The sequence below is a fragment of the Ceratina calcarata genome, unplaced genomic scaffold (assembly GCF_001652005.2).
Source record: "Ceratina calcarata isolate Rehan_Ccalc_2016 unplaced genomic scaffold, ASM165200v1 scaffold351.2, whole genome shotgun sequence".
NCBI lineage: Eukaryota > Metazoa > Arthropoda > Insecta > Hymenoptera > Apidae > Ceratina > Ceratina calcarata.
The window spans coordinates 434,720-461,915 of NW_017158043.1; the positions used below are offsets into that span (position 1 = coordinate 434,720).

Consider the following 27,196-nt stretch of genomic DNA (forward strand, 5'->3'; position numbering starts at 1 on the left):
TGATAATTCTCCCATAGATGTATCATTTATTATTTGATCATCCATACTGTCGCTCATCTTTGAGGGTATATCATTTTCTAAGAAAAGAGGAATACCCAATTCAGAGCTTAGAGTTTGAAATAAATCATCTGTAAGAAGAGAATAATTCTAATTAGTACCATTTAAATGTCTCAAATGTAAACAATGCGAATGTGCCCGCTGCTTATCATAAATCTAATAAAAAGCTTATTATCTAGACAAGTCATAATACTAAAATTTGTTAGTAACTTCGATAGAACTATAAAAAATTGAAAATGCGACGCATTAGAGAAGAAAGTTAATAGACGAAATACCACGTTAGGTTACAGGTGTACACCCACCTGCAGCTTCGAAATCTGGAAACATCTGAATCTCAGATGCCGTAGCACCGGTCCACTGTGAATCTTGGTTTATCAACATATTTCAGGTGTAAAATTTCTTCTACTTAAACGAAAATACTAAGATAGCCGAAGACGGGACGAATATCAACCCGTTGTTATCCTAACTAACATAAAATTCTGCCGTGCCACCGGCATTGAACTACACGAACATGTTACGCTCGACGAACGATTTCTGGTATTACAAATGCATACCAGTTATAGTTAAACTATAGTCTTATCGTATTATCGTTGTATTTTGATGATAACAATAATAGTGAAACATATATATCGCAATCGGTCGAATGTGATCGAATGCAAAGCGTGTCAGTGTACAGTCATTCTCAAAGATTCGAGGATTTCTCAATACTAATACGTATGCAATTATTAGGAAGACATCTTTCAAAATATTAAGTCTTATCCAGACTGTCTGTAAATAGTTTCGGATTTGTATTTTGTCTTCCATCATTCGTGGACAATGATGGAAGTGATGGAAATCAATCCAAGAGAGTACGCAGATAATTGTTTCTCACAGTTATCTTGGACCTAGACTCTAGACGTAGAACTCAACAATGGTTTGGACGAGGCTTTAGCATGGAAATACATCGAGTTTGCCTCTTGCATCTTATTTCACATCGTTTACACCTTATTTACTATTTATCAACGAAGTAAACAAATGAATAAGAGGGAGAATCGAAATGACTGGATTTTTAACATAAGTGTGAGGCTGACAACACAATCGACTTATAATAATGCAACGATAATTATTTGTTCAGGGTGATTATCCACGCAACCTATTTTAACGTTATTGAATTCCGTGACATGAATCACTTCGCAAATAATTACAGTTTTTTTTGTTGCATATGAAGAAGATAACATTCGTCATTAAATAATTGAAAATAAATTATATAAAGTAACATAATAAAGCAGGCTGGATTAATGTCGTACAACTGACCGTGTGGCCTAATGGATAAGGCGTCGGACTTCGGATCCGAAGATTGCAGGTTCGAGTCCTGTCACGGTCGTCAAAGTAAATTTTTTATTCGTAGTAAGCAGTAATTATTATTATTTCTTATAAAAACTGATAGTGTACATTAATTTTTTATTATAATTATAATTTTATAAATTGAATTTATCTAATTATGAATATATGATGTGTCCTAGAAAGATTTTTATCAAAAAGATTTTGATCAATTGATTACAGATCAAACTTGTATATAGAATGTGCATAACTTGCACGTTTGGAACATTTACGTTAATTAATATTTGGGAAAAAAAAATATTTCCTTCGAGCCGGATTTGAACCAGCGACCTATGGATGTCCGATTTTAACAAGCCAACTACAGTCCACCGCTCTACCAACTGAGCTATCGAAGGGTCTCTGGTTGTAGTCTCTCGCTGGGTGCTTCATAAGGTCCAGGTGAGTCAGTGGATTTTAATAAATAGATTTACGCTTTAATTTCTCGTCTAATATGGTTTTTTTAATGTCATTTTTGTTACATTTTAATATTATGAGAATATGATGTTCAATTTCAGGGGTTCAAGCTGTTAATACAATAAAAAAATAGAGAAAGATAGGAGAGTCAATGTGACAAGGAGATGAAGGAAAATGGTTTGCGCATTATGAACATAAAGATCGAAGGCATTTTTTTCGAGAAATCACTGCGAACTTCATATCAATCACTGTAAAGATAGTATACAAATGAAATGAGCACAAATATTATATCCTTTTATTAATATTAAATAAAGTGAATTTTTCTCTTGCTGGAGATAATTGAACTTAATATATTATTCATGTTTCTTGAACATTTCATTAATCGGAATATCCTTGAGAACAATCAATGAACGCGAATATGGATGTTAATTTATTTAGCTTAACCAATTAGGAAATTACCACATGGTTGTATAAAACAGTAACACATGTGATAACTTGCTCGGAATTGTTTCCACATCATTAAAAACTAGTTGCTAATGATTGGATAGAACTATTCGATTATTGTAGTATTACTCACTAATTCAAGTGAAAGAATATTGGCACATAAAGATTATTCAGTTTCAACAAAAAATATCAATTCGACGTTTCTTAACTCTAGGAAGTGCTACGTCTAATCAGAACACAGTGAATCTATCTTGACAAGGCCACACCTAAACATCAATTAGATTGACTTCCTTCTCGTTTCATCATTTACTTGATACTAAAGTTTATTATTACGGTCAACGGTCTCTAATTTTCCGTTCATACTATTAATTTCGAACGATATTCACGAAATTGAAGTCTACTACTAATTGCAAAACGACCAATTGATATACATAGAAATGTATTTACTATTATTATTCGTTATATTTAGATATTATTTCGAGTTGTGAGTGTAATCGTGACGTACGGTTCGAGGCAGAGATATAATAAACCAATTTGTATTTTCATACTATACATTATACATGTATAATACAAACGTAGAATATCTAAATTTGTTATATTATTTTACAGGAATTAGCGTTTGAAATTCGCAAGAATTATTTTTCCACTAAAGTTGTATTAGCTGTCATGTTCATGTCGTGTGTTCCCTCCATAACCGTAAACAAGAGGATAAAACGTGTACCGCTATTTACACACCGGCTCACTTCGACAGCCGTGCAGACAGGCTATATTTCTGGTACAGAAAGAGGAAGGTGTGCGACGGGACGGATAATTCCTTCGAAATCGCGCTAACTACTACAACGAGCGATTTCAAAGCGAACAGGGAGGAAGAACGGTGAAAAAATCAGAGGGACAGTGAACGTTGGAAGAACGCAGACGCGGGCCTACTCATCGCATCGTGTGAGGTAAGTACGACAAGTACGACTGCGCGAACCGAGGCTGGGTTCGCGTTCGCGGATGAGAAAGAGGGTGCAGAGAATTGAGAGAAAGCAGCATGGAGGCGCGGTAAGAATAGATAGAAAGACAGGTTCGCGTGACACGCGAAGACTAGGACGGAAACAAGGCGAGAATAAAGAAAACACGCGAAAGTAAATGAATGTATGCACACGTACGGTTCGGGCGTAGTAGAGCCTGACAGGGGGAGAACGTACGACGCGTTGAAACGCGACGAAACATGAAGAGTAAATGAGGAGCGCATTGCGTAAAAATGTAGTATACTCCTGGGTCATAAGGTTATAAAATGAAACTCTTGTACGAAATGGAAAAAACGCTGAACATAAAGGGTAGAAAGGAGAGAGTACGACAGATCGAAGGATAGTTATGTAAATAGAGAAGGACTACAAAACTAATGGGCCACAGGGGATGGTGGCGGGGATGGAAGAGAAGAGGCGAGAAAGGTGGCGCTCTCGCGCAGTTGCGCGTCGTCGCCCGACGGGTGTGCATTCAGGACGTGTCTAATCGTGAGTTTCTTTTATTTCTCTCGTACTTCGCGATCGCTTTTAAACTGCAACGTCGATCATTCGTTCGGTTTCGCATCGTTCACAGAGAACCGTCCTATCAGTGTCGTAGAGAAGTTTAGAGGTTTGATACAAGATAGCGAACGAAATCTGATTACGCCGATCGATGAGCTTCTGTTACTCGTGCCGTAAAGATTCTCGCATAGGATGGTCGCCGGTTAGTGCGAGGGGTAATATGATAAGGTACGTTTCATTGCTAGAGTATACATTTTTGACTCGTTCGACGTGGACTGCTGTCCAGGCCGGTAGCGAATCGATTTTCATGAAGAGTGAAACAGCAGCTATGAGAGAGGGAGGAAACGAGAGAGAGATGGTCGACCGAGAGAGAAGAGAGGAATGTAATAAGGACAAATGTGCCTTTTCCTTGTTCTTTTATTAATCCTGTCAGGTGTATTTTACTTGTTGTATTTTCCTTACATACATTCTCGATATTCATTGTTTCGTATATTTCATATTTTATCGTACTCCGTTGTCTCGTACGTCCTGTTCGAGTACATTTTCGGCTCCCGCTCGCATAGAACTTTTACTTCGAGTATCTAGCCGCCTTGTCACGGTCTCGCGACCAGAAGGACATGAACCCTTTGCCAAACCCTCGAACACGTTCTAGTATAATATCGTAGCGGCAACGTTAGTTAGACTGATTCGCCGGAAGAAACTTCGTTAAAGTTGGTAGACTTCCAATAAATCGTTTTAATCGTAGTGGAAAGTACACGCGCGTAAATACCCTTGGTTTACGAGGCGTCGCGAAGACGGTGACGATTCAATAATTCAGAATGAAATATGGAACTGTACGGTAGATCAATTTCAGCCATTGTACTCCGTCCACACCGTCGTGGGGACGAACGTTCGCGTCACCTTCGACGAGCAATGGATTTCTAAGCAAATATCGACCCCTGTTATTCTCTGATCGAATCGTGCGGCATACCCGTGCATCCTATTGAAAGAAGGAAGCATTGAACCCACGAAGATACCTCGCAGGAAGACGATCGAGGGGATTATTACCCACGAGGACGGGAGCGACGTTTAGCGACCTCTGCGTACGTGTGCGAAAGCAATAATCGCTTTAAATTCACCCTAAATGAATTAGAAATCATTGACCGCTCGAAGCAACTGTGACGTGCGTCGTGTAACAAGACATTTCGTCTACTAATACTACACAGCAATGTACCGATGTTGCTACACGAATTGTAGGAACCAAATAATTAGACGGAATTTGCGTCCTGGTGTGGTTCCGCGTCTCTGACCCTCTTCCGCCCTCCGATTCTCCCCCGGTCGATAGACCCGACTCGACGTCGGTTTCTCTCTCTCTCATGCGACCCGTGAAAAGGACGGAGACGAAAGCGAAGAAACTACGGTGGCGTATGGCCGGGCAAGACACGAAAATCGTACGATCACGATTCTATGTATGCATAACGGGTATACACATGATGCATTTCTGATCGATATCGAGATTACGAAGCCTGAAACGGAACATTGACAACGGGATGACAAATAAGGCGGTAACGAAGGGCGGTCCCAATGATTGTACAAGCTTTTCGATTCCGGATAGAGTAACTTTCGTTCCTTTTGATACCGATCTTCCGTTTGTATCGTTGTGTTTGGTCTTTTACGCTTTGCGCGCTGATGATTCAATGATGGTTAAGGAATTGACAAATTGATGCTTTACAGCAAATTATCGTGACACTTTTTAATTCTATATTATGGTCGTAATAAGGTAGGAATTATACAAGAAGACTAAGCAACGATAGATAACGAGTAAACTTGGATATACTCTGTGGGGAACAGAGAAAAGGGGTCGTCAGACTAGCTATACCTTTCGCAATGTCCCATCGAATATATAACGATCAGTGTTTAGGAAAATTTTCTTCTCAGCGATGTGTGCTCTCCTTTTGAGGACAGAGCTGGTAGAAATATCCGCGTTTTTAAATTATTCCTTTGCTGTTCTCTTTTTCGATCTAGCATATTCTGCGACACAGTATTGGCTTGATATCGTTTAGTATAGCGATTTGAATGAGAATGTTTCCAAATTTAAATTTTTCGTCGCTTGCGCAACTCGATGATGTATCATGATGTGGCGCATGCAAAGGCAGGAAATCTCGGGTCTAATATGCAGAAAGAGGAAATTAAGTTTCAGTGTTTGACAAATTGCTTCGCGTTTGATACCCCAAGTGGACCATAAACCTACTATGAGGGATAAAAGTAAATGCGCCTTAGATATATAAAATGTATTCTGCATATTTTTTGCATTGATTAAAAAGCTAAGTACATTTTGATAATAACAGATGATATGTTCGTATCTAATGTGATACTATAAAGACATTACGTGTAGTTTATCTTTGTAAGTCTTGTACAGTGAAGAGCAAAATTGAACCAACTGTTAAAACTGAATACCTTTTTTATGATTATAACATTTATATACTAAATATATTATATGGGCGAGAAAAGAAAGTCTGTAAGTTCTCTTTAGATGGACACGACAGTATTGAGATTTATCGTTGAATGTTTCTGTTTTCGTCGCGAGTATGATACAACGTATGCATCGAAATGTTGTTCCGCGACGTCTACGGCTTACACGATTTTCTCTGATGTGATTAAATCCTGGATACATGTATGACGAACGCATTGCAACAAGTAATCTCCTATAGGGTCCTAAGGTCTTTGTAGTGCTTCGAGATTATGCGCTTATGCGCTGGACTGTTCGTCTTCCTTTGCCTCTTCAACATTGGACCTCATTTTTTCCCTTTACGTTCAAAGATTTCTTTTCTGACAAACAAAACTAAATGCAATTGGCATTATTTAATTTACGGATTAGCATATTTGCACAGGTTGACGTGCTGGAATTCTTTTAACGTATCTTATCACGGATTCAAATGAACAACATATATGTATAGTAAAAAAGATTTCGTTTTGAAAATTCTACTTTAAAATTATTAAATTATACATAAAAAACATTTTCATTTACCTACTGACTTATAAAACTTGCATTCCTTATATTACATTCGTAATTTATTTCTATTATCTATTATTAATTTTCTAACGTCAAACTCAATACAAAGGCAGTCTTCAAGGTTTAGAGAATTCGTTCTTAATGTACTGTCTTGTATAGATATATGCATATGAAACTGTTGTGTAAAGCAATTAGTAGATAGCACATCAAATGGATTGGATAAAGGAACTAATTAAAAGCAATTAGCTACCATGCATTTTTATTACCGCCTGGAACAAGAAAAAAATAACATCTATCTCCTTTTCCCCAGGGAACTTGAAGTAAATTGAGTGAGCAATCTAAAGGAATCCAATTGATATTAAATGCAGAAAGTATATTTAACGATATTAACGCAGAGCAAGTATTACAATCGTTAATTATCTTAAAATGCAAGATACATAATTTACACCGTCTTACTTTTAATAGGATTAGACTATCAAGCTCCTCTCTAATTTATTGCAATTACAATTAACTGTGCTTATCGCGCACGATATTTAATTTAGATTTAACTTTTATAATTCTGCGATCCCTTTCGCAGTCTTCCTTTCGCTTCACCTTGAATATATTTAAACGACGGGGTTTAATCGATCGAATCTTCTGATTTTCTTTTTCTTGTCCGACTTTGGAGCGATTCTTCGACTACATAGCTGGGTTTCGGTTCTTCTTATGTACAGACAATTTGCGCGTTCTGTGATGTACACAGCGATATCAATCGCGTTTGAAGTAACACATGTGTTGTGCAACGAGTGCGGATACGACTGTTTTCATTCAAATGGTATACCCTGTGTAACAGATTAGCGATAGACGACAAAAGGTTCTTAATCAAATGTTTTTATACTATTCGCGGTGAATTTTAAGCCGATTGTGTACCCGGACATAGAGTGATAATCCTTTGTTCCTTGGGTAAATTCAATTTCAGTTTAAAAGCTTCTGGTCTGCGATGGAAAGCTTTGCTAATGGATAGAGGTATGTTTGCCAAAACAGCCTGATGATCATTAGCAACTAAATCTCTTTGAAGTACATTCACTTAATCCTTAATGAAACAATGCTTGCATCTGTCTAAAGCGGCTCGATGCAATGAAGAGAAAACACGTAATTCTAACAATTACAGGCCGCGTTCGGTAGACGTCACGACGGCGTCGGTTTGTCTGGACTAGCTCGTTCCTTACCTCGACAACCCTCGATGTCGTGGGGTGAAGAGCCTGCGCCAGTCTAGCCAGAGCCCACCGTGCATTTCGTATTTATTATTTATACGCTGGCAAGTGTCTACATCCGGTAGGATACGCGGCGGGAGATCCACTTCGTTAAAAGTATCGCGTCGTGCTCTCCGACGCGAAATTACACGATTAGGGACGTCGCCCCTTCAAAGTGAACAACTGAATTCTTTGTAGCGACGAGTCTTTTTAGTAAATAATTTATTTGGAGGAAAATCCGATTCCCACGAATACAGACAGCGAACTGCACGATAGTTGCTTTTAAGGAGATTATAAAAAGATTATGAAATGACTTTATGTATTTTTACGTGGCTCCTATCTAATGTCTTCTGCAGCTGAGATTCTTTTGTTACAGATTGTATTCATCTTGCTATGAACAACTCTAACGTGTATCTGATGAGAGAATATCGCATCTTATTATTCCATTCAAGTCGCAGCTCTGACTCAAGATGTAATCAATATACGAAGACAGCGTTTTCCTAAATTCTCATTCAAGAGCAGTTCTCTAATGTTAATGATTGTTTCGCAGTCTAGATTTGCATTCTTCCAATTGTCATTCGATCATAACTTCGCTTTGATTATTCAGACATTTACAATGTTACGAGATGCATAATGTAACGATTATTACGATTCACTCAATGGTGATTTAGTTTGCCTCTTCTTTTTAAAGATATCTTTTTCTATAAAATATAGGATAGACGTGGAACTTTTTTAAAAGAAATAATAGGCAAATAGTGAGCTTAAAATTTATAAATTCGTTCGCGTCTTCGCTAACTTGTTCGAGGGGGAAGTTGATCTTGCCGAGGCATGGATTTAAAGAGTGGAATTTCTTGGATTTGCATTTTTATCGGATAACCTTTGACTCGTTTACGATGCCACCATGTCGCGCGATCGAATGAATAATGAAACACTGTTTGATCGGATTTATATCGGTATTTATAATCAAATTCCAAGTATTCATGTTTAAGTCTTCTTTGCTGTTAAATTTCTGTTCCCTACTTGCACTAAATTCTTTCTCTGTAATGTTCCGATTTAAGACGATTAAAGCCTCGCATTTCGCATAGTTCAATTCAACGGAATTAGTGTAGTTTCAAGATCGAAGGAAGTGCCGTGCGTTTCGCTGTTACCGAACGGCTATACACGAGAATCGACCAGTCACGTACAATTTAAATGGAATTAAATTGTGTAAAATATGTAACTACATTTTATATCAGATCAGTGATCTCGTTGCGTTAAGTTACATATTGCGCCGTATTTTTTACTACTTTTTTTTAAAAGTCTTGACACCTCACGTGGATGTTTCACCGAGGCATCTCTGCATCCCCCATGCATTATTTACAAGCAGGAATAACTCTGTGACGCAACGTCTCTCGATAAAACGATATCTAATCGCCTGTGACATAAAACATTCGCGCGGGCAGATCGATGGAGAATTATTTTCTCCATCGCCCGAATATTAAGCCACCTTCCTGGAAATTGGAACTTGTCCTCCGCTTCGCAACGTTATACATCTTCCTCACCTTGTAACACTTGCACGAACTCGATGTATCCAAGTCGACTTCAATCTCCCGCGAAATTAGCTCTCGCTCCACCGTTAAGCCCTTTCGACGTAAAACAAAGCCTGTTACGTAGGTAGAACGAGGGACTAAAGGAAAACTTTTCGCTGTTATTTGTTCATAGATGAAAGATAAACCGATCGGCTCTACTCCCAGTCGAACGTAGTCCACATGGATGGAGGAAGTCGGAAGGGCTAAGAGTCAATCTAGAAAATACGTCGTCCTCGACTCGCTTCCACAACGAATCGCGTTCATCGACCCGGGATTGGATTCATTTTCCCGTGGTTAATCGTGAGTATTCTCCTATTAACATCTTACAGTTTTTAATGAGGACTGGGATCGACGACAGCGGGGCATCGAATTAAAAAGAAAATGGTATTATTACCTCTTTCCAATTTTCTCAATTCATAAAAGATTTTTGACACGAATTAGACATTTTGAAATCTGAACAAGAGTGATCTTAAAATACCGAATACTCCGACGTCATCAATGGAGATTATAGCATAAGCACTTTTAGACGTTGAATAAGCAAACGCGTACACTGTACAGTACTCGTCGTTAGTTAAAAGAATACATTTTACACAAGAAAACCATTACTGTGGACGCGACAGGAAGGATTTCTTTATCGGCGTGTACTAGTCTGTCTCATTCGACTCGTGTTCTGTCCGCGGAACTGAAGGGAAGAACGTTTGGTGAATTGCAGCAAGCGGAGAGCCGCGGGTGATCGGTGCTGGGAGCAAGGATGGCCAGGAGCACCTGCACTACGAACGCATTCCGGCGATGCACCGATCGTACCGTCTATGTTCATCGCGATGCCGTTGTCGCAGCTCATAGTACGTCCGCTCGCAAGTCACGATCGATCGGAATCGGGTACGGTAGGAACGACCACGGCATTGCTAACTCTCACTACATCGGCTACGCTGCCAATTTCGATCAGGAAGAGGGCACGGCCGATTAGAATCGCCCCCTTCGATACAACTGCCGAGCAGCAGGTGATTCACGTAAGTTCCACGCTTACAAAAACAATTTCTTCCCTCTCCTCTTTTTTGCTCGTCGCCTCTGGTAAATAGATTGCATTCTCTGTTTCGTCTACCGTGTTTTCGACGTTCCATTCTTACTCAGTTTTACCTCTTCCGAAAACTTCGAGTTTTGCGGTGTAGAATCTGGAACATGCTATTCTCTATGGATGGTTTTGAGCGGAGTTTTGCTTTTTCCTCGGTTGTACATTTTTATATTCTCTTTTAGACTTCCGTGCGCTATTTATTTTAAAATAGCCTGACAGGACCCCTGAATTTGTTGAAAATTATGAAACATTATTTTAGGAACGGTGAGACAGTTCTTATTAACACCCACGTGACGACGTATCAATACTTAATCGCACCACACGTCTTTGGCTACGTAAACAACGATGAAGAAAGAAATTATTGATTTTCGTGTAGCATGAGCGATAGACTCGTCGTAGACTCGCTACCCATCGATTAAATTAGATTTTCGTCCGTCCGCTACTGATTCTATTATTAATAGTATTGGAATTTTACGATTCAAGTTCTGCGAACCATATATGCGTGCCTCGTTCGTTTGTTATACAACATGCGTTATGTTATCTGATACGCGACAATCGTCGCTCCGTCGTGTTTGATCGCGAGAAATGTGAATCAGAAAAATGTTAAAAAAGATATTTGTAAACAACTGAGGAATCTCGGTACTTCAGTTTTCAATATTTCGACAATGTTGATCCTTGTTGCGTTGATTTTAAGATTAGAAAGATTTAGGATGTTGGAGATATCAATCGTAATTAAGGAAGATGAGATTTACGACTTCCACGCTGAATGAAATTATTATGCAACAAACTTCTGGTGACGTAATGATGAGAATAAAATGTACGATGCATTCTTATTGGCTATCTGCGTCGTTACATACCCATTAATCTCTGTGAATCTTGAGACTTACTCTTTCCAATTCACTTGGAACGAAACTGAATTCTCGATTCGACTAATTATGCATCTTAAAATCGACGATGTAATTAAATGATATGAATTCTGCAGGCCTAAATTATATCTCACCCAACTTCTGGATGGAATAACAATCAATTTTAAAAACACCTGTGATAGATGTCCACCTCCAGATCTCCTCTTGGCGAACCATCTCTCTCTTTTTTTACATGTCAGTACAAAGAAACTTTGCGAAGGCCTTGACATATTCGGTGGCATATTGGTCGCTGTTACACGCGCGAACGCTTAAATAGTGCAAACGACGAATTATCGACCACATCGCGACCAGTTTCTGTGTATATGCGCGCGGCAGGTAGACGTTAGAGGCCCGCGACTTCCTAACAAAGAGCCCCACGTCGAAGCGAAAACTTTCGTCACGACAGGAGGCCAATCATCGGCCCAACTGCGCGGCTGGATGTTAATCAATAAGAATCTTTTTTCGCTGTTGGCTTGCCCGATAACCGAGTAAACTCAATATTCGGAGACGTTAGAAGTTGATCAGTTAAATCGTATCAGGACGACGCATAATGCGATCACAATGTAAAAAACGTGTTCACATTAATAGAAATGAATTTTACTTAACTCGTCTTATCATATACGTAGGTATTCATTTCATTGTTGTTCGATTTCGTTTCAGGAATTGAAAAGACGAGTACATCTGACAGGATGGGCTCGTGCAGGGTTTACCTCACTCAGCTGCGAGCGATGCTCGTGAGGAATCTCCTGCTGAAGAAACGCGACAAGAGGAAGACTATAGTGGTACGTTCATCATAAATATACCTTATGGCCAATTAATATTTATCGGCGAATTGAGCTAAATTTAATTACTTATAGTGCGGAGAATAGATGGATGGACTTTGATAATGAAATATGCTAGAATATTTTTAAATATTTTTAATGAGAGAGTTCTATTCGAATACACATCTTTATTTAGAAAGGTTTGGAATTTCTAGTTGTACAGATCTCTGTGAAAAATGTGCCCAACTTTTCGTTCGACCATTCGGCGAAAATAAGGCAAGGATCATCAATAATTCATTGCAATCCGTAGTTTTGTATAATTAAATACGCGCAGCTGTTTGACCTGGTTTTAAAGTTTCGCTGTACATAATTCTTTAAAGCTTTGAATTACACGCGTTAGCGTGACGCGAAACTGTGCGGTGATGTCTCACCGATTATCGAAAAGATAGTCGATTCCAACAGCTATAGGCGCGAGTCATAGTTACCTGATCTTTCAGATTATTTATTTTCCTCCGTCCCATTGGTTTTAATCATTTTACGACGCGAGGAGTCTTAATCGAGCAACGGTTCGCGTTGAGAGGCCAGCACTAAGTATAGACGCGAATACTTATTTTATGTATAAATCGATTTTCTCTACCTCTAACGAGCTATATTTAGGCTAGTCTTTCCTCTCTTCTCTTCGATCTGCCCTTTATCTTAACAAGTCGACGCAAAAGTTTCGACGACCAGCGATAACACGTAACTATTTCCAAAAGAAAGTATGTTTCAATGCTACGAGGATTAAAAATAAAGGTAGACCGGTGGAACACGCACCATGGAAGGAATTGATTTTTCTTTTGAAGAAGATAAAATGCTTACCCAAATGTTTCTCTTCTTCGTTCACACGCTCGAGAAAAAAAGAGGCACATTAAGAATAATAAAATGCAAAACCGTCTTATAAAAGTTGTTAACACTAAACTGCATCGAAAAAGGACAACAAAATTTACTCTCACACATGACTGGATCAGTGGATTCGACGTATATGCCTGTCGCAGGACAAATTGAATATGCATTATAAGAAGAACCGGAAGGAGAAAAATAAGGGAATCTGGATGCCAATAGAACTGTAGTTTCGAATAAACCAGCTGCGGAGGGAGAGATGCGCGGATAGTTTCCACGGATGGCGACGAAGTGACTGCGCTTCGTGGACACCTGAGTTTGCCAACGGGGGAGGGCGTATTGCCAATTCGTTTCGGCCGAGCTTTTTACGTGAGCTTTGTGCCAACTGGGCCAAGGGTCGTTGTGGACGTCCATGAAAGAATGAACAACTTTTCTGTTTTTACACACACACATACACACAAATCATTTTTTCTTCCCTTCCTTTAGTATTGAAAACTGGACTATGTAATGAAGACGCGATATCCATTTTGTCATTGTTAGGGATGATCAACGGCAGCTGTTGAAATACTACTGAAGTACGTACACAGCGACTTCTTAAAATAAACTCAGCGACTTCATCGTAGATTACAACAGACTTGCTAAGTATATTATTTTTCATGATTTGCTATAGCAGGAAGGACGGGGAAGCTGTTATTTTGGTATTTCAATCGAATTTGGTAGAACTACTGCTGAGAACTAAAGCTACAATGTATCCAGTCACAATAGAATTTTCGGATTTTATTACTCTATTATGACAGGATTTGAGAGAGAATTATTAATCAAACAGTTGTATAGAGTATAAGCTCGAGTACAATGCAATGCATAAACCTGTTTTAATGTTCCGCTGTTATATCTCTTAATACGATTAATTAATACATATTGCAGTATTACAAAGTTAATTTCATTATATCAAAAATTAAACTAACGATTCAAATAAAACTTGACAGAATTTAATTACTTATACGTACTACAGTAACTACAAAGTTGTTGATTAAAATAATTTTTTACGAGACCACGAAAATTATTTCTTTCTGGAGCTCTTGTGTTTTCCTTCCTTGGTTTTGAAAATGGCTGAATCGATAATATTTGTGGGCCCGTTGTTCCACATGGCCGTGGAGATGGTCTCCGTGGGCTCGACGGTCGAAGGAAGTAGATGCGGACCGACCAAAAAGTAGATTTGCTCGACCCAGGTGGGCAGGCTCATACCAGCCACGCAACATTGCCATAATGGAAGTCCGAGATGGACTAACATCATACGAAAGTACACCGTAAAACTGTCCGTTAAGTGACACCATCGATTTTTGTCCTCTCGATGCAACCAGATGGTCGGTAATTCCATTTCCGGTTTAATCCGATAAACCAAGTACACCTTGGCCATCCCACTCTCTGGAAAGCATTTCGCGATTTCGAACATCTTACATCCCTGACTATTTTCCATCATGCTCTCGATGTTCTCGAAATCGTTCGAAGTCCCGGAAACGGCGTCAGAGTCAGTAGGTTTGCGAGCGTCACCCTGACCTTGCTTACTTGTGACCTCCGTCTCTTTCTGGACATTGGTGTACCGTTTCAAGGAAGAAAGGGTGCCAATTTCCATGCGTCCTACCGGGAATTCTTCACCTATTTTTAAGATCATTGATAAATTACTTTCCGAAGATAGCAGCATCATGAGAAACTATTAATCACGAAATAAAAACGAGGCGACGATCATCGTTAAGACGCCAGAAATCAAAGTTGAATACTCAATTAATAGTACAAGTCATCCGAGAAGATGGATGAAGATAAAAAGTCAACAAGGAAGATCCGTGGGAATACAGGGATAATTCTGAGAAAAGGTTTACCTGCTATCTCGAGATTCCATTGAAGCAAGAAGCCGTCGATCGAAGCGTAGAAGTTCCTGACGTCCTCCGGGAGCGTGCAACAATGACGTTGCTCCCAGCTGGTGATAGCCGCATTCTCGCATCCGTTTCTATGCTCGACTCGTACATTTTTCACGTACGGAAAACTTTCGAGGATCTTCACCACGCCCAGCGTGAGATTCTCGTAAAACGAATCTTCTGTCACGATATCGACGAAGAACGACATCGGCGCGCGGTATATATTTCAATAAACTTCCGTCCATCGAAACTTTGCCGGTAAACAACAATTACAAAACAAATTCAAAGTATCATATTTATTAGATAATTTAAGAAANTAGTATGTTGAATCTGAAATTATGTGACAGCGATTTACGATTGTTTGCCCGAAGGAGAATGTATCAATTTGACTAGTACGGAATTTATTCTGAAAAATCTAATAGATTGATCTAAAGACGATATTCCATTATTTATAAAATAATTTACCGACGAATGTATTTTTAGTGAATTATTAATATTTATTTTTATTCCATTTTAATTCACTTAATTCTCTGAATCGAAATTTTTCCTGAACAAGAATTTCTAAGCTCGACAGCGAATTCCCAAATCGTTTGTGAACGCTCGTAGAAACGAGAACAATCGTGCTGATGAATCAGGCTAGCCCAGTCCGTTGTTGATCACCATGGTGACGGAATACGAAAGCGAACCGGCATATCCACTTTTCCCGTATTCAAACGGTCCGTCGCGACGTCGAGGGGTTGTATCGAACGCTTGCGCAGGTTTACGTTGCACGACAGGTGTGGAAGAGGGTGCATGTAGAATAATTATTATGAACGTAGAGGAAAGGTTCCTTTTAGAAATTATCGTGCATGCATTTCCCCTAGCTTCTGTTCGATCACCATGTACGATTTTTAACGTATGCATTATTATTAATTATTGTCGATGGGGGAGTAACAGCTGGTGGTGGTCTCCGAGGGTGGACTAACAGACTTGTTCGATTCATGAAATTAAATGTATCCGTCCATCTGTTCCAGTATTACTCTCTACGACCGTTTCTTTTCATACTGTTTTCTATTTTACAACATTAATTTGGTTTTCGCTGTTCACAGGAGGTTTTCCTACCCCTTTACATGTTAGGTGTGTTAATTGTGGTAAAGGTATTATCACCAAATCCACATTATCCTGCAATGACAACGCAGAGGCAGGAAGGTATATTCAAGAAGTTCAATGGTAACAGGAACAACACGATAGCCGTTGTGCCCAACTCGACAGAAACTCTGGTACATGTCTAGAACAATAAATGTTCTCAAGACAGTATAAACATTAGCCAATCTTTGTCATACTACTTCCATTTTAGACCTTTTTAAATTCAATGAATACCCTGTGGTTATCAATGTGGGATTATCCCGGCAAGCTTCCCTTGAATTTTATGGTGTTCGATACGAAGGATGATCTACAAGCGGCGTATTGGAGAGATCCGTACAGCGTGCCCTTGGCGGTAATCTTCGAAGATTCTCAACCTATATCACAGCGTCTTCTGTAAGCATGGCTTCCATTTTATCGACCTAATCGGTTGTAAACGGACATCGTTATATTGTATTTTCTTGTCTCTAGATACGAGATAAGAACCAATCCTTCATACACAACTTCACCACCGCCGACTGAATTGTATTCCGCCCCAGTTACTTGCCGGAAAGATACAAGCCACTGGATGGGCTTATTGTCGATAGAGACTGGTGGATCGTGTCCTGTGAATAATTATTTGCACTCAGGTTTCCTAGCGTTGCAATTGATAATGGATATCACGAAGATAAGAGTACGTTTCGGATTATTCCATTCAATTAATAAAGAAGTTTGTGAACGCGTTCGTTTAATCTTGCGTTTTATAATATAATTTCCAGCTGGACACAGAAAATACCGATATAACAATACCTAATATTAAACTGGAAATGTTCCCCAAAGAAGCTTTTACAGCAGGTAACGGTTACAGACATAGGCCATGGATATTTTCATTAAAATTTTCTTGTATATCCTTGCATGCTAATTAACAAATTCTGTATTAAATTGTATTAGATATCCCAATTAATTAGAGTGATATGTATAGATGAAAAAGATAGGATTGTTTTAGTAATTAATATTACACTTCAAGTGTTTTTTTATTTCGCGGGCATATTTCTAAGGATATCTTTTATTTAGACTGGATGCTGGCCTTTAGAGTTGTTATACCTCTCTTTATGGTTCTGGCTATTTCACAATTCGTCACTTATCTCCTGATCCTGATAGTTGGTGAGAAGGAGAAAAAGATCAAGGAGGGAATGAAGATAATGGGCCTACAAGATTCAATTTTCTGGTAGGTAAATGTATTATTTTGGAACTAACAGAACTGGTTTCGTCTTGGATATTAGTGCACGTTTAACGATCTACATTTTGCATGGAAAAGGACATATAAAGAGAATAATAGTTCCACATAGATAAGCTTCCTACGTAAATTTTATTTTCAATTTTCCATTTCAGGTTGTCATGGTTCATTATCTACGGCGTCTTTGTTTTGTTACTCTCCGCCGTTGGAGTAATACTACTTTTTACGCTACAAATGTTTCAGCACACACACTTTTTACCGATATTCCTTTTAGTAGTTCTCTACAGTTTCTCAATAATCATGTTTGCTTTTATGATAACACCTTTGTTCGACAAGTCACGCGTAAGTACCTCCTAAAACCCGTCTTGACATCGTCGTACTGATATTATCGAAATTAATTGGATCCAATTTTTTTTCATAAACAGACTGCTGGTGTACTTGGCAATTTCGCAGTGACGATACTGAGTTTAATGTACTTTATTCAAGTCTTTGTAAAAGATTCCAGTTCAGTTCCGTTTTGGTTGGTCTCTCTCCTTAGTCCAACAGGCGTTGCTTTAGCGATGGATAAGGTTTGTTCTATTCGTAGAAAAAGATGTATTAATTCAAGAAAAAAAGTTCTTCTTTATATAAAAAATGTTCATGATTATTTACAGGCCCTTGTTCTTGATTTACAAGGAGAAGGAGTAAACTTTGACAATCTTTGGTCAGGTCCTGGTATACCTTTCGGAGGGAGTTTAATCATGATGACTTTAGACATACTATTGTATGGCTTTCTTGCCTACTATTTTGACTCCGTTTTACCGAGTACGCTACTTAAATATTTTTTATAATACTCATCGAAATATTAACAAGCGATGTGTAATTAGATCGTAAATTTCTAATCTAGGCGAATATGGAACGAAGAGGAATCCTTGGTTTTGTTTCACACCCGGGTTCTGGTGTCAGAGGAAAGCTCCACGAGTAGGTTTAATTAATGACATAAAGAGTAACGTGGGAACGGAAATTGAAAGAAAAATATTTTCATAGTCGTGTTTGCAGGTACCGTCATCGAACGGCGAGTCGAATTCTTTTATTCCCGGTGAAGAAACTAATCGTGATATCGAACCTGTAGTACGCGAGATGAAAGGTCGCGAAGCCATTAGGATAGTCGATCTTTACAAATCGTATCATAAATGTCGCAAGCCAGAGATTAAAGCAGTGAACGGTATCAACCTGACCATTTACGAGGGCCAAATCACCGCGATACTCGGACATAATGGAGCTGGTAAAACTAGTCTTTTCAATATATTAACTGGATTGACTGCACCAACCGCCGGCACTGCCTTGATCTTCGGCTACGACGTCAGGGATTCCAACGACATGCAAATGATCAGAAGCATGACTGGTGTTTGTCCGCAACACGATATTCTTTTTGATCTCTTGACACCCCGGGAACATCTCGAGTTCTTCGCCGCTGTACGGGGCATTCCAAGAGGGATGGTAGAACATGAGGTACACTTATTCTCTCAAAATTTTGTCGCCTCTGCGTTAAATATTATGTACTCTTCAATGTTTGTGTGCGAATTTCAGGTGAAAAAGACTTTAAAAGACATCGACTTGACCGAGAAGGCAGACACTTTTGCTAAGTATCTAAGCGGTGGACAAAAGAGAAAGTTGTCTGTAGGAATAGCCATTATAGGTGATCCGAAGATTATCATTCTCGACGAGCCTACGGCAGGAGTGGATCCGTACTCTAGGAGGCAGATGTGGTCTTTCTTACAATCCAGACGTCACGGAAAAGTGATTTTACTAACGACACACTTTATGGACGAGGCAGATATATTAGCAGATAGGAAAGCGGTTATCAGTAAAGGAAAACTGAGATGCTGTGGCAGTTCCCTGTTCTTAAAAAATAAATTCGGTATCGGATATCACTTAACGTATGTTGATTTTCATATTCGATTAATAAAATGTTCTGATTAGATTGTAAAAGTTAATGTTCGTTAATGTATGCAACAGATTGGTGCTTGAAGGGAACGCAAGGGAACATGCTATTACTAGATTGGTAACGTGTCACGTTTCAAAGGCGGAAAAAGCGAGGCGCCATGGACGCGAATTGAGCTTCATCTTACCTCACAACTCCGTAGAAAATTTCGCACCGCTTTTCTCAGCTATAGAGCACGAGATAAAAACTCGTTCGAGTAGATTGGGCATTAGTAGTTACGGAGTGTCGATGACTACTTTAGAAGAGGTGTTCCTTCACCTAGAAAAGGACGAAGGACTTGAATACACCATGGATAATTTGTCGAAAAAAATGGTGCGCAGTCGTGCGTTGAGCAGGTCACTGTCGTTGCAGTCGAAGAGTACCTCTTATCAGAGTTTGCAGAACGAAGGTGTTACCGTTCAAAGCGACGGCCAAGCAAAAGGTCGAGTTTGATGTTTTGGAAACTATCATCGAAATGATGAATTGTGAACTGAAATCTTGTATTATAGGTGCGGGAGATCTACCGGATGGCGTTCATAACGACAGAAATCCTCCTGTTCTCGGCCTCGGATTAGACCCCATAAAAATCCGGCCTAAATTCTTCCAAACCTTGTATGCTATGCTTCGCCTAAGGATACTCAGACTCTTCAGGAACATTCAATTATTGTATTTCACTATTGTCGCACCACTTTTTCTGGTAGTTCTTGGCCTCCACTTGTATAGCATACAAACAGTCGACATGAAAGTGCAATCTCTTAAGCTGAACACCGGTATGTCGACATTTACGCTTCCATAAATTTGTTAATTGTGTAAGTTTCTGTATTAATTTCGTTTCCAGATACATACGGAAACGAGACCAAAATTTTATACACGAATAGTACGGATCACGATATCACAGATTTAATTGATGGAATAAGTCAAGATGTAAGATACATTGAAGATTATTATGGGAAGTTCTTAGATGTATTAAAAGTCGCACCGCACATGGCCGCCTTCAATATAACTGAGTATAGTCGACTGAAAATCAATTTGACTGTTGCCTATAACGATACCATGCAACACTCCCTACCAATCTTGCTAAACGTATTGTCGAATGCTTATCACAGGTACGATTAATGATTTGGGAACATATAATTTATTTGGAGAAGGATTACTTCATTTTCTTCTGTCTAGGTTGATCACGGACAAACATGATCTGAGGCCGATCGAAGTTAAGACTCATCCTTTCCAACAAACTTCCCAACCGCAGGAGTTCAATATTGGAACAGGGACTTCGGCCATGTTCATTGGAATGAATTTTGTATTGTTACCTATAACTTTAGTTATCGACATGGTGTACGATCGCGAAGTAAGTTTCAGTTAATTCTTCATACTTTAAACACGACGTTCCAGTTCGTCTCTTACTAGTCTATTTGTATGTCTTCAGATAAAAGCGAAGAATCAGCTGCGTGTCAATGGTCTGTCATTTTCTATGTACTTCCTCACGTATTTTATTGTACTCGTCGGCCTGTTGACGTTCATCTGCTTATGTATTCTTGGCATCATATTTCTCTTTGATGTGCCTTCGCTTCAGGAAATCCCAGCGCTGATCACTCTCGGCGGTCTCATAATGCTTTACTGTCCGGCGTCTATTTTATTCTCGACATGTTTAAGCTATATCTTCGATAAAATGGATTCTGCCCAGAGCATTTTGCCCAACCTTGCAACTTTCTTCGGAATTATACCGTTTATACTAGTCACGAGTCTCGACATGCTGAGTCGCAGTAAGTTAAACCAACGTTTTCAATTTGGTCTCTTAATTAACATCGATTTAATTGATTCGTGATCTTGCAGGCGGAACAGCAGCATTTATTTTGCACGTAATCTTTTCTTTATTAAACACATTGTATGTACCATACGCCGCGGTGTATTACGTCGGAAGGGTACATTTAATGTGTTCTATCAACGCCGCTTGTCACCATTTGACTATGTCCGATTATTTAACCGCGGAAATCATCCTGATGGCCTTCGGCGTGCTTCTACATTGTCCTCTGTGGTTCTTTGTGCTCCTATTGCTAGATATAAAAAAGAGTGGAGGCAACGTCAGCGATGTATTTAAACATTTTCTGGTTAGTATAAACTGATAAATTAAATATCGAAATTCAAAACGGTTTTCTGTGAAAAATTTATTTTGTTCCTGAAGCGCAATGGAGGTTCCATTGGTGAGGAGATAATGGAAAATTCTGACATTGGGGAGCACGAAGATGCAGATGTTAAAGCTGAGAGGCAGAAAGTTTTTAATCTTATTACTTCATCATCCGTTCAAGAACCACCTGTAGTTCTAGTGCAGGTACTATTTACTTTTTTTAATCGTAATAATTAATTCTGTTCCCTTTGATCATCACGCGATTGCAATTTGTGTCTTTATTAGAATTTAAGGAAAGAGTATCGACCGCAGGAGTCGGTATCGTGCAGTTGTTGTTCGAAACAAGACGAAGAAGCTAGTCAAATACAACGAAAAGTTGCTGTAAGAAATCTGTCATTGGCGGTCGAGCCGGGAGAGGTGTTCGGTTTACTGGGTCACAATGGTGCTGGCAAAACGACAACGATGAAGATCGTCATAGCGGAAGAAGCGGCCACCCGAGGCAGAGTGCAAATCGGTGGCCATAATATTAATTCCCAGATGACCGAAGCTTTCAGGCAAATGGGATACTGTCCTCAACACGATGCACAGTGGAAGAATATCACTGTTAGAGAGCACTTAGAGTGTTACGCCGCCATTCGCGGCGTGCCGTGGGGAGATATCAACAGGTGATTAATATAACATATTTAATAAAGAATTGTACCAGGGTTGATTACTAACTAAACGACGAGTCATTTAACAGAATCGTCGATTTATATCTCAGCGGTCTAGAAATTCATGAACACGCTGATAAACAGACCCAAGAGTGTTCAGGTGGAACTAGAAGGAAACTTAGTTTTGCTATGGCGATGATAGGAGGTCCAAAAGTTGTTCTAATGGATGAACCAAGCACTGGGATGGATCCTAGGTCGAAGAGATTTTTGTGGGATACAATACTCGCCAGTTTTCAAGTTCGTTACTCTATCAATGTTCTATGCGTTCGAAAATATTTCTTCGTTTACACATGTTTCACACGTGCTTCAGGGTGGAAGAGGAGCGATTTTAACTACTCATTCGATGGAGGAAGCCGATGCACTATGTTCTCGAGTGGGTATAATGGTAAAAGGGGAAATGAGATGTATCGGTTCTACGCAACACCTGAAGAATCTGTACGGAGCGGGGTACACCCTCGAGATGAAACTCTTGGGTGGTGATTGTACTCCCACGACACCGTCCGGCGATAGGATTACAAGCTTGAAAGAGTTCGTTTCCGGCCTTTTTCCGGACGCAACTCTGGAAGAAAGTTTCGCCGACAGATTAGTTTTTGCTGTCCCCCAACACGCAGTCACCTCGCTGGCCGAGTGTTTCACGCAGTTGGAAAAAGGTAATTAGAAATTTTGAGGATACTTTGCCGATGGTTCGTTGATGTAATTCAAACTTCAATTTCCAGCCAAACTAGAATTGGACATCGAAGAGTACAGCTTCAGCCAAACCACTTTGGAGCAAGTTTTCCTCAAATTTTCCCACTACGACGAATCGAAACCGGGAGAATGATGACTCACATAGACGAGTGTGTTTATTTTCTCGTGTCGCATAGTGAAATACTTATGGGATCTGCTCAACTGGTGGGAAATGTGTAAAAATAAGTCGGGAGCAGTGATTTGTTTTTAGTGTTGCCGCGTGAATACTATCAAGAATCACGAAGACAAAATCCATCTCCGCGTTTAAAAATAATGAGAACCTGTAACACTCTCGGGGAAGGACGTGTCGCCTCCTTGACGCAGACTTCGATACGTTCATGTATTGGTCCTCGGCGAGTCCTGACTGTGAGTGAATGAATGAAACTGTATTTTTGCGGTATACATCGTTCGACCTAATCGCAATGGGAAATAATTAGATATTTTTGTTTGTGCCGATGTTTCGTGCTGTTATGTTCGTCAGAAATAACGGTGACTTCCTAGGTATGATAGCAGTCGGATAAATGAACAGTTACGTGTAAAATTAATTGAGATGTAAATAGTGGAATACTACGAACAATTTGTTCGACTGTCAACCAAGAAGAGGCAGTAATAATACTATTTAAACAGTAATATTCATAATTTTGAAATTGTAATTTAGTCTACTATTCGATCCTACGAATATTACGAAATAGGTTTCGCAATTAATATTGCTGTGGAATTGGAACGTTATTATTCTCATTACACTGTTAAAATCATCATTGACAAAGGCAAGGACGAGGGTGCCAGAAATCCATATTAAATTCTTTTTCGACACACTGAACTTGATAAATCACCTATGTACATTTATAAACGTAGGAAACATAATCTCTATACAAATCTATTCGTTTTAGCAATATTTACGATTGCTCGTGATTATTTCCGTCTCACCGTTCAAAAGGGGTGCTGCTACGTCGAGACGATCTACGTAACATACAATTGGACAACATAATTTGTGCATATAACGTAGTGCGTAATACGTATTCATTATCAATTTCTCCAGTTCGCTTATGGTCCTTATCGAGGTCTTTTCAATAAAGAGAAAGACAGTCAGTAGCATATAAGGCGAGTCGAAATATGTCTATGGCAATCGGAGCATGATAGAACATAACTCTTTAGTGAAAACCTAGTCAAAAATGAAAATTATTCCGCAGAAAAATTTTTAATACTCAATCAGTAATTTAGCAATTCGTATCACGTGAAGATTATACGATAGATTAAATTTTTGTTAATGTCCATTTTATTTGATGTCGCTTTATTTTTACTGCAAATGAAAGATGTAAAAATAAGAATGGAAACTGGAACAAGAACAACGTTAATGCAAACAATAATTTTTTATTAAATTATTGGAATCTCAACAAGTTTCACTTGTCAAAGTGGATTTAATAATAGAATTAATATGTCTAAGTATCCCCTTTTGTAAAGACTTCACGCATAATCTAGGAAATTCTGCTGTTACACGCTTGTAACAAAAGAGTTGAACATTAGGAGAAGATACACAAGTTCTGAAGATTTTTCATTCGAAAATAATGTTTCTTTTTAGATATCCATGTGCGTATGTTTGGTCTGACGTGATTGAGAAATTCCGAAAAATCGGACGGATGAGACAGCACAGTTTGAAGGACTAAACAAAACATTTTGTAGATCACGTAGTGCTTAGATAGTCGAAAACTAGGAGTTTCATTGTACGGCGCTATTGATTTTTGTAAATAAATCTCGTTGTATGAAGGATAACGGATAATGTAAAATGAAGACGAGAAAAGAGAAAATGATCCATGCGCCGCTGAGCATACGCGCCTCTACTTAGGGATTGTGTACGCACAACACACATTCTAGCTGATATCACATTAACATAAAATTTAGTCAATTATGGAATTACATAAACGAGGGAAAATCTGCAGACAATTTTATGAAAATTGTATAAAGTACGTACACGTTTTCCATGTATCAGTACTTATAATATCTTTTGACGAAACTGTTATGATTTTATGTATATTACGATTAATATAAAATATTATCGGGAATATTATAAACATTCCTGTCGAGATACTGTTTACCGTATTAAGAATACCAGATTCTTTTTCTTTTTTATTGTCTGTAGATGTAATATTTACATATCTTCTCTGCTCATATTAATCGCCATTTTTTGGCTTTTCCTGTTATACGGCTCGTTCATACTTGTCGAGTTTTTCACATCGATCGCCATGTATGTGTGTATATATATACACACAAGTAAATATGAAAAAACAAAAACTATACATATATATTATATATTAATACATATATACATGGATTTACATTTATGTAAGTAACGTGACCACTGTTTCGTAGATTTTCTCAAAGTTTATTAGACTTAATCCCTTCAGTATACAAATTTGCAAATTATTCGATATACCATTGTTTAGAGAAAGAGATGAAAAGTCTCACCTACATTTGAACAAATTACGATCGATTTTTCATAATTATTCAAATTTCTAATATTGAAACTTGAAACATTTTTGTTGAAATGACGAAATCAAATAGAATCAAAAAAGAGCCAACGTAAAAGGTAAGCATAATTACGGCACCCTTAACTGCAAACGCTTGTAATTTGTTTGTATAATATTGTTTCTTTCAATGTACGTTAATAAGTTATTCTTGATTCATGATAAATATATTTGCGGAGGAACGTTCACTGAACACTTTTTATTTATAAGAGTGACCTTAAAGGAAAAACAGTCGAACGGAGACTTATAAATTGAATGTAAAGTCGATTATTATTAGAATACATAATTTATCAGGAGTAATATAGGTACATATATTCGTATCTAGGTATGATCTTTCGTTTTGTATATCAATGACCTCGTTTCAACGAGAAGAACGAACGAATAGGAAGAAACAGACACAAGACACGGCACAAGTCACACGGCGACACGTACCGATACACGAAAATCACGTCACGACACATCGCACGCACGAATTAATGCACCTGTGCACTCCAGTTCGCGACCGGTCATCGGATAAGGATTTTAAGAATTTTTGCGCGTTTAATAAAACCCGCAACACACATTCAAAGACATTAAGAGAGAAAGAGACTCATATACGTACGGTTATTAAAGAAACAAAAAAAAAAAATGCGATTATCATCAATAAAAAGAAAAGAAAGAGATGCAACACGTCGAATACACCCTGTCGATGAACGGTTGACTTTGCGGAAGGCTACGTACATATTTGTTATGTAAAGTGGATGTGTAATCGATTGGTTAAAACGAAAGCTTTTTCACCAATAAAAAGAAATCAGTTAAACATTTACGAAGTGTCCTTCTTCATGTTTTTTAAAACTGTGACGAAAGAATTATAAATAAAGAAAAAGACAAAAAAATGCGAGACGGCTCGATGAGAATGAACGCGGGAAACATCTGGGAAGCTACTTGCCTCTCGATCTATTCATTGTTGTTTAATATATAATTTTAGAGTAACTCTCATATAGAGCGATACGCATTCGAACTAATTATTATTGATAGCGTTTGTTACGTACCGATCAGCAGAGCTTAGAGATAAGTGCCGTTTCATTTTGGGAAATCTTGGGAACGCGAATAAAACGAGAAGTTGCCAACGATTTCGTTTGCCCGTTCAGGAGTTCTTTAGAAAACGCAAACTGTACGAAAGTTCAGTTGTTATTAACGACAAGTAATACGCGGTGTTTCTGCCTTCTTTCTGTACCTCCCCCTCTTTTCACGTACGTAAACGAATTTTGTATGTTTGTAATAATTGTCTTGTGATACATCATCGGAAATTATTTGACACTGTCCATGAGAAGATTTAATTGTTCTAGCATGTATTTAGGGTAATAGAAAGTTAGGGAGAAGTATAAGTATTTATTGTGTTGATACGTGATGCAACTTTACGAACGATTCGTATGTATACCGTTTATTATAGCACTTTACAATTAATTTTTACTAAAGGATCTGTTAAATAAGGGGCAAATTTGTATGATCTTTTTTTATACAATTTCAAGTGGCGGTAGTTTCTTATTAAATTGATTGGCTTCGATTGTGTACAGAGTTTTATATACGAAACGATAATCCTGTTTTACGTTGTACAAGGGGAATTAGTTAGAAAGAGTAAAGAATTTCGATTGTCATGTAGTTAATACGAATTCTATTATCGAAAATTACTATTAAATGTACTTGTCCCCCATTCATATTTACA

At 38.5% G+C, this 27,196-nt stretch overlaps 3 protein-coding genes and 2 non-coding genes across 6 annotated transcripts in view; 2 read left to right on the forward strand and 3 right to left on the reverse strand.

Annotated features, from left to right (window-relative positions):
* The window catches only part of Atf6 (bZIP_ATF6 domain-containing protein ATf6), a 4,653-nt gene extending 3,503 nt beyond the window's left edge, over positions 1-1,150 (reverse strand). Inside the window, exons 1-2 of the mRNA XM_026813938.1 lie at positions 360-1,150; positions 1-128 (exon numbers count right to left, since the gene is read on the reverse strand). Of these exons, the coding sequence (XP_026669739.1) occupies positions 1-128; positions 360-438 (207 nt within the window). The 5' untranslated portion in view covers positions 439-1,150. The remainder of the gene's footprint in view (positions 129-359) is intronic.
* Positions 1,151-1,347: 197 nt separating this feature from the next.
* TRNAR-UCG (transfer RNA arginine (anticodon UCG)) lies at positions 1,348-1,420 on the forward strand. Its single transcript has one exon. It is a non-coding gene; the product is annotated as a tRNA-Arg (tRNA).
* Positions 1,421-1,679: 259 nt separating this feature from the next.
* On the reverse strand, positions 1,680-1,772 carry TRNAY-GUA (transfer RNA tyrosine (anticodon GUA)). The gene is made up of 2 exons: positions 1,736-1,772; positions 1,680-1,715 (listed from the first exon to the last, which is right to left on the reverse strand). It is a non-coding gene; the product is annotated as a tRNA-Tyr (tRNA).
* A 1,943-nt stretch (positions 1,773-3,715) lies between these two features.
* LOC108625379 (ATP-binding cassette sub-family A member 5) lies at positions 3,716-26,296 on the forward strand. 2 transcript variants are annotated; one of them, XM_018025360.2, is made up of 26 exons: positions 3,716-4,013; positions 9,711-9,877; positions 10,290-10,587; positions 12,215-12,336; positions 16,196-16,366; positions 16,444-16,625; positions 16,701-16,902; positions 16,988-17,063; positions 17,283-17,436; positions 17,601-17,787; positions 17,871-18,014; positions 18,099-18,249; positions 18,332-18,405; positions 18,484-18,936; positions 19,015-19,364; positions 19,444-19,850; positions 19,918-20,178; positions 20,247-20,514; positions 20,582-20,756; positions 20,835-21,171; positions 21,242-21,516; positions 21,591-21,737; positions 21,819-22,198; positions 22,273-22,480; positions 22,554-22,893; positions 22,960-26,296. In XM_018025360.2, exons 4-26 carry the CDS (start codon positions 12,244-12,246, stop codon positions 23,061-23,063), a joined length of 5,139 nt encoding a protein of 1,712 aa, XP_017880849.1. In that variant the 5' UTR covers positions 3,716-4,013; positions 9,711-9,877; positions 10,290-10,587; positions 12,215-12,243; the 3' UTR covers positions 23,064-26,296. The 2 variants fall into 2 exon arrangements, with proteins under 2 accessions (XP_017880849.1, XP_026669723.1); XM_026813922.1 differs by having other exon boundaries at positions 22,294-22,480.
* Positions 14,242-15,369, reverse strand: LOC108625381 (tubulin polyglutamylase complex subunit 2). The gene is made up of 2 exons (XM_018025364.2): positions 15,072-15,369; positions 14,242-14,850 (listed from the first exon to the last, which is right to left on the reverse strand). Exons 1-2 carry the CDS (start codon positions 15,313-15,315, stop codon positions 14,255-14,257), a joined length of 840 nt encoding a protein of 279 aa, XP_017880853.1. The 5' UTR covers positions 15,316-15,369; the 3' UTR covers positions 14,242-14,254.
* Positions 26,297-27,196: the final 900 nt, after the last annotated feature.

Bases quoted from the DNA above. Each gene is read 5' to 3' on its own strand.
- LOC108625379 (XM_018025360.2), top strand. From the start codon at position 12,244: ATGGGCTCGTGCAGGGTTTACCTCACTCAGCTGCGAGCGATGCTCGTG. The intron at 12,337-16,195 runs GTACGTTCATCA...CGCTGTTCACAG, and splicing joins ACAAGAGGAAGACTATAGTG to GAGGTTTTCCTACCCCTTTA. The intron at 16,367-16,443 runs GTACATGTCTAG...CTTCCATTTTAG, and splicing joins CCAACTCGACAGAAACTCTG to ACCTTTTTAAATTCAATGAA.
- LOC108625381 (XM_018025364.2), bottom strand. From the start codon at position 15,315: ATGTCGTTCTTCGTCGATATCGTGACAGAAGATTCGTTTTACGAGAAT. The intron at 14,851-15,071 runs GTAAACCTTTTC...TCTTAAAAATAG, and splicing joins ATGGAATCTCGAGATAGCAG to GTGAAGAATTCCCGGTAGGA.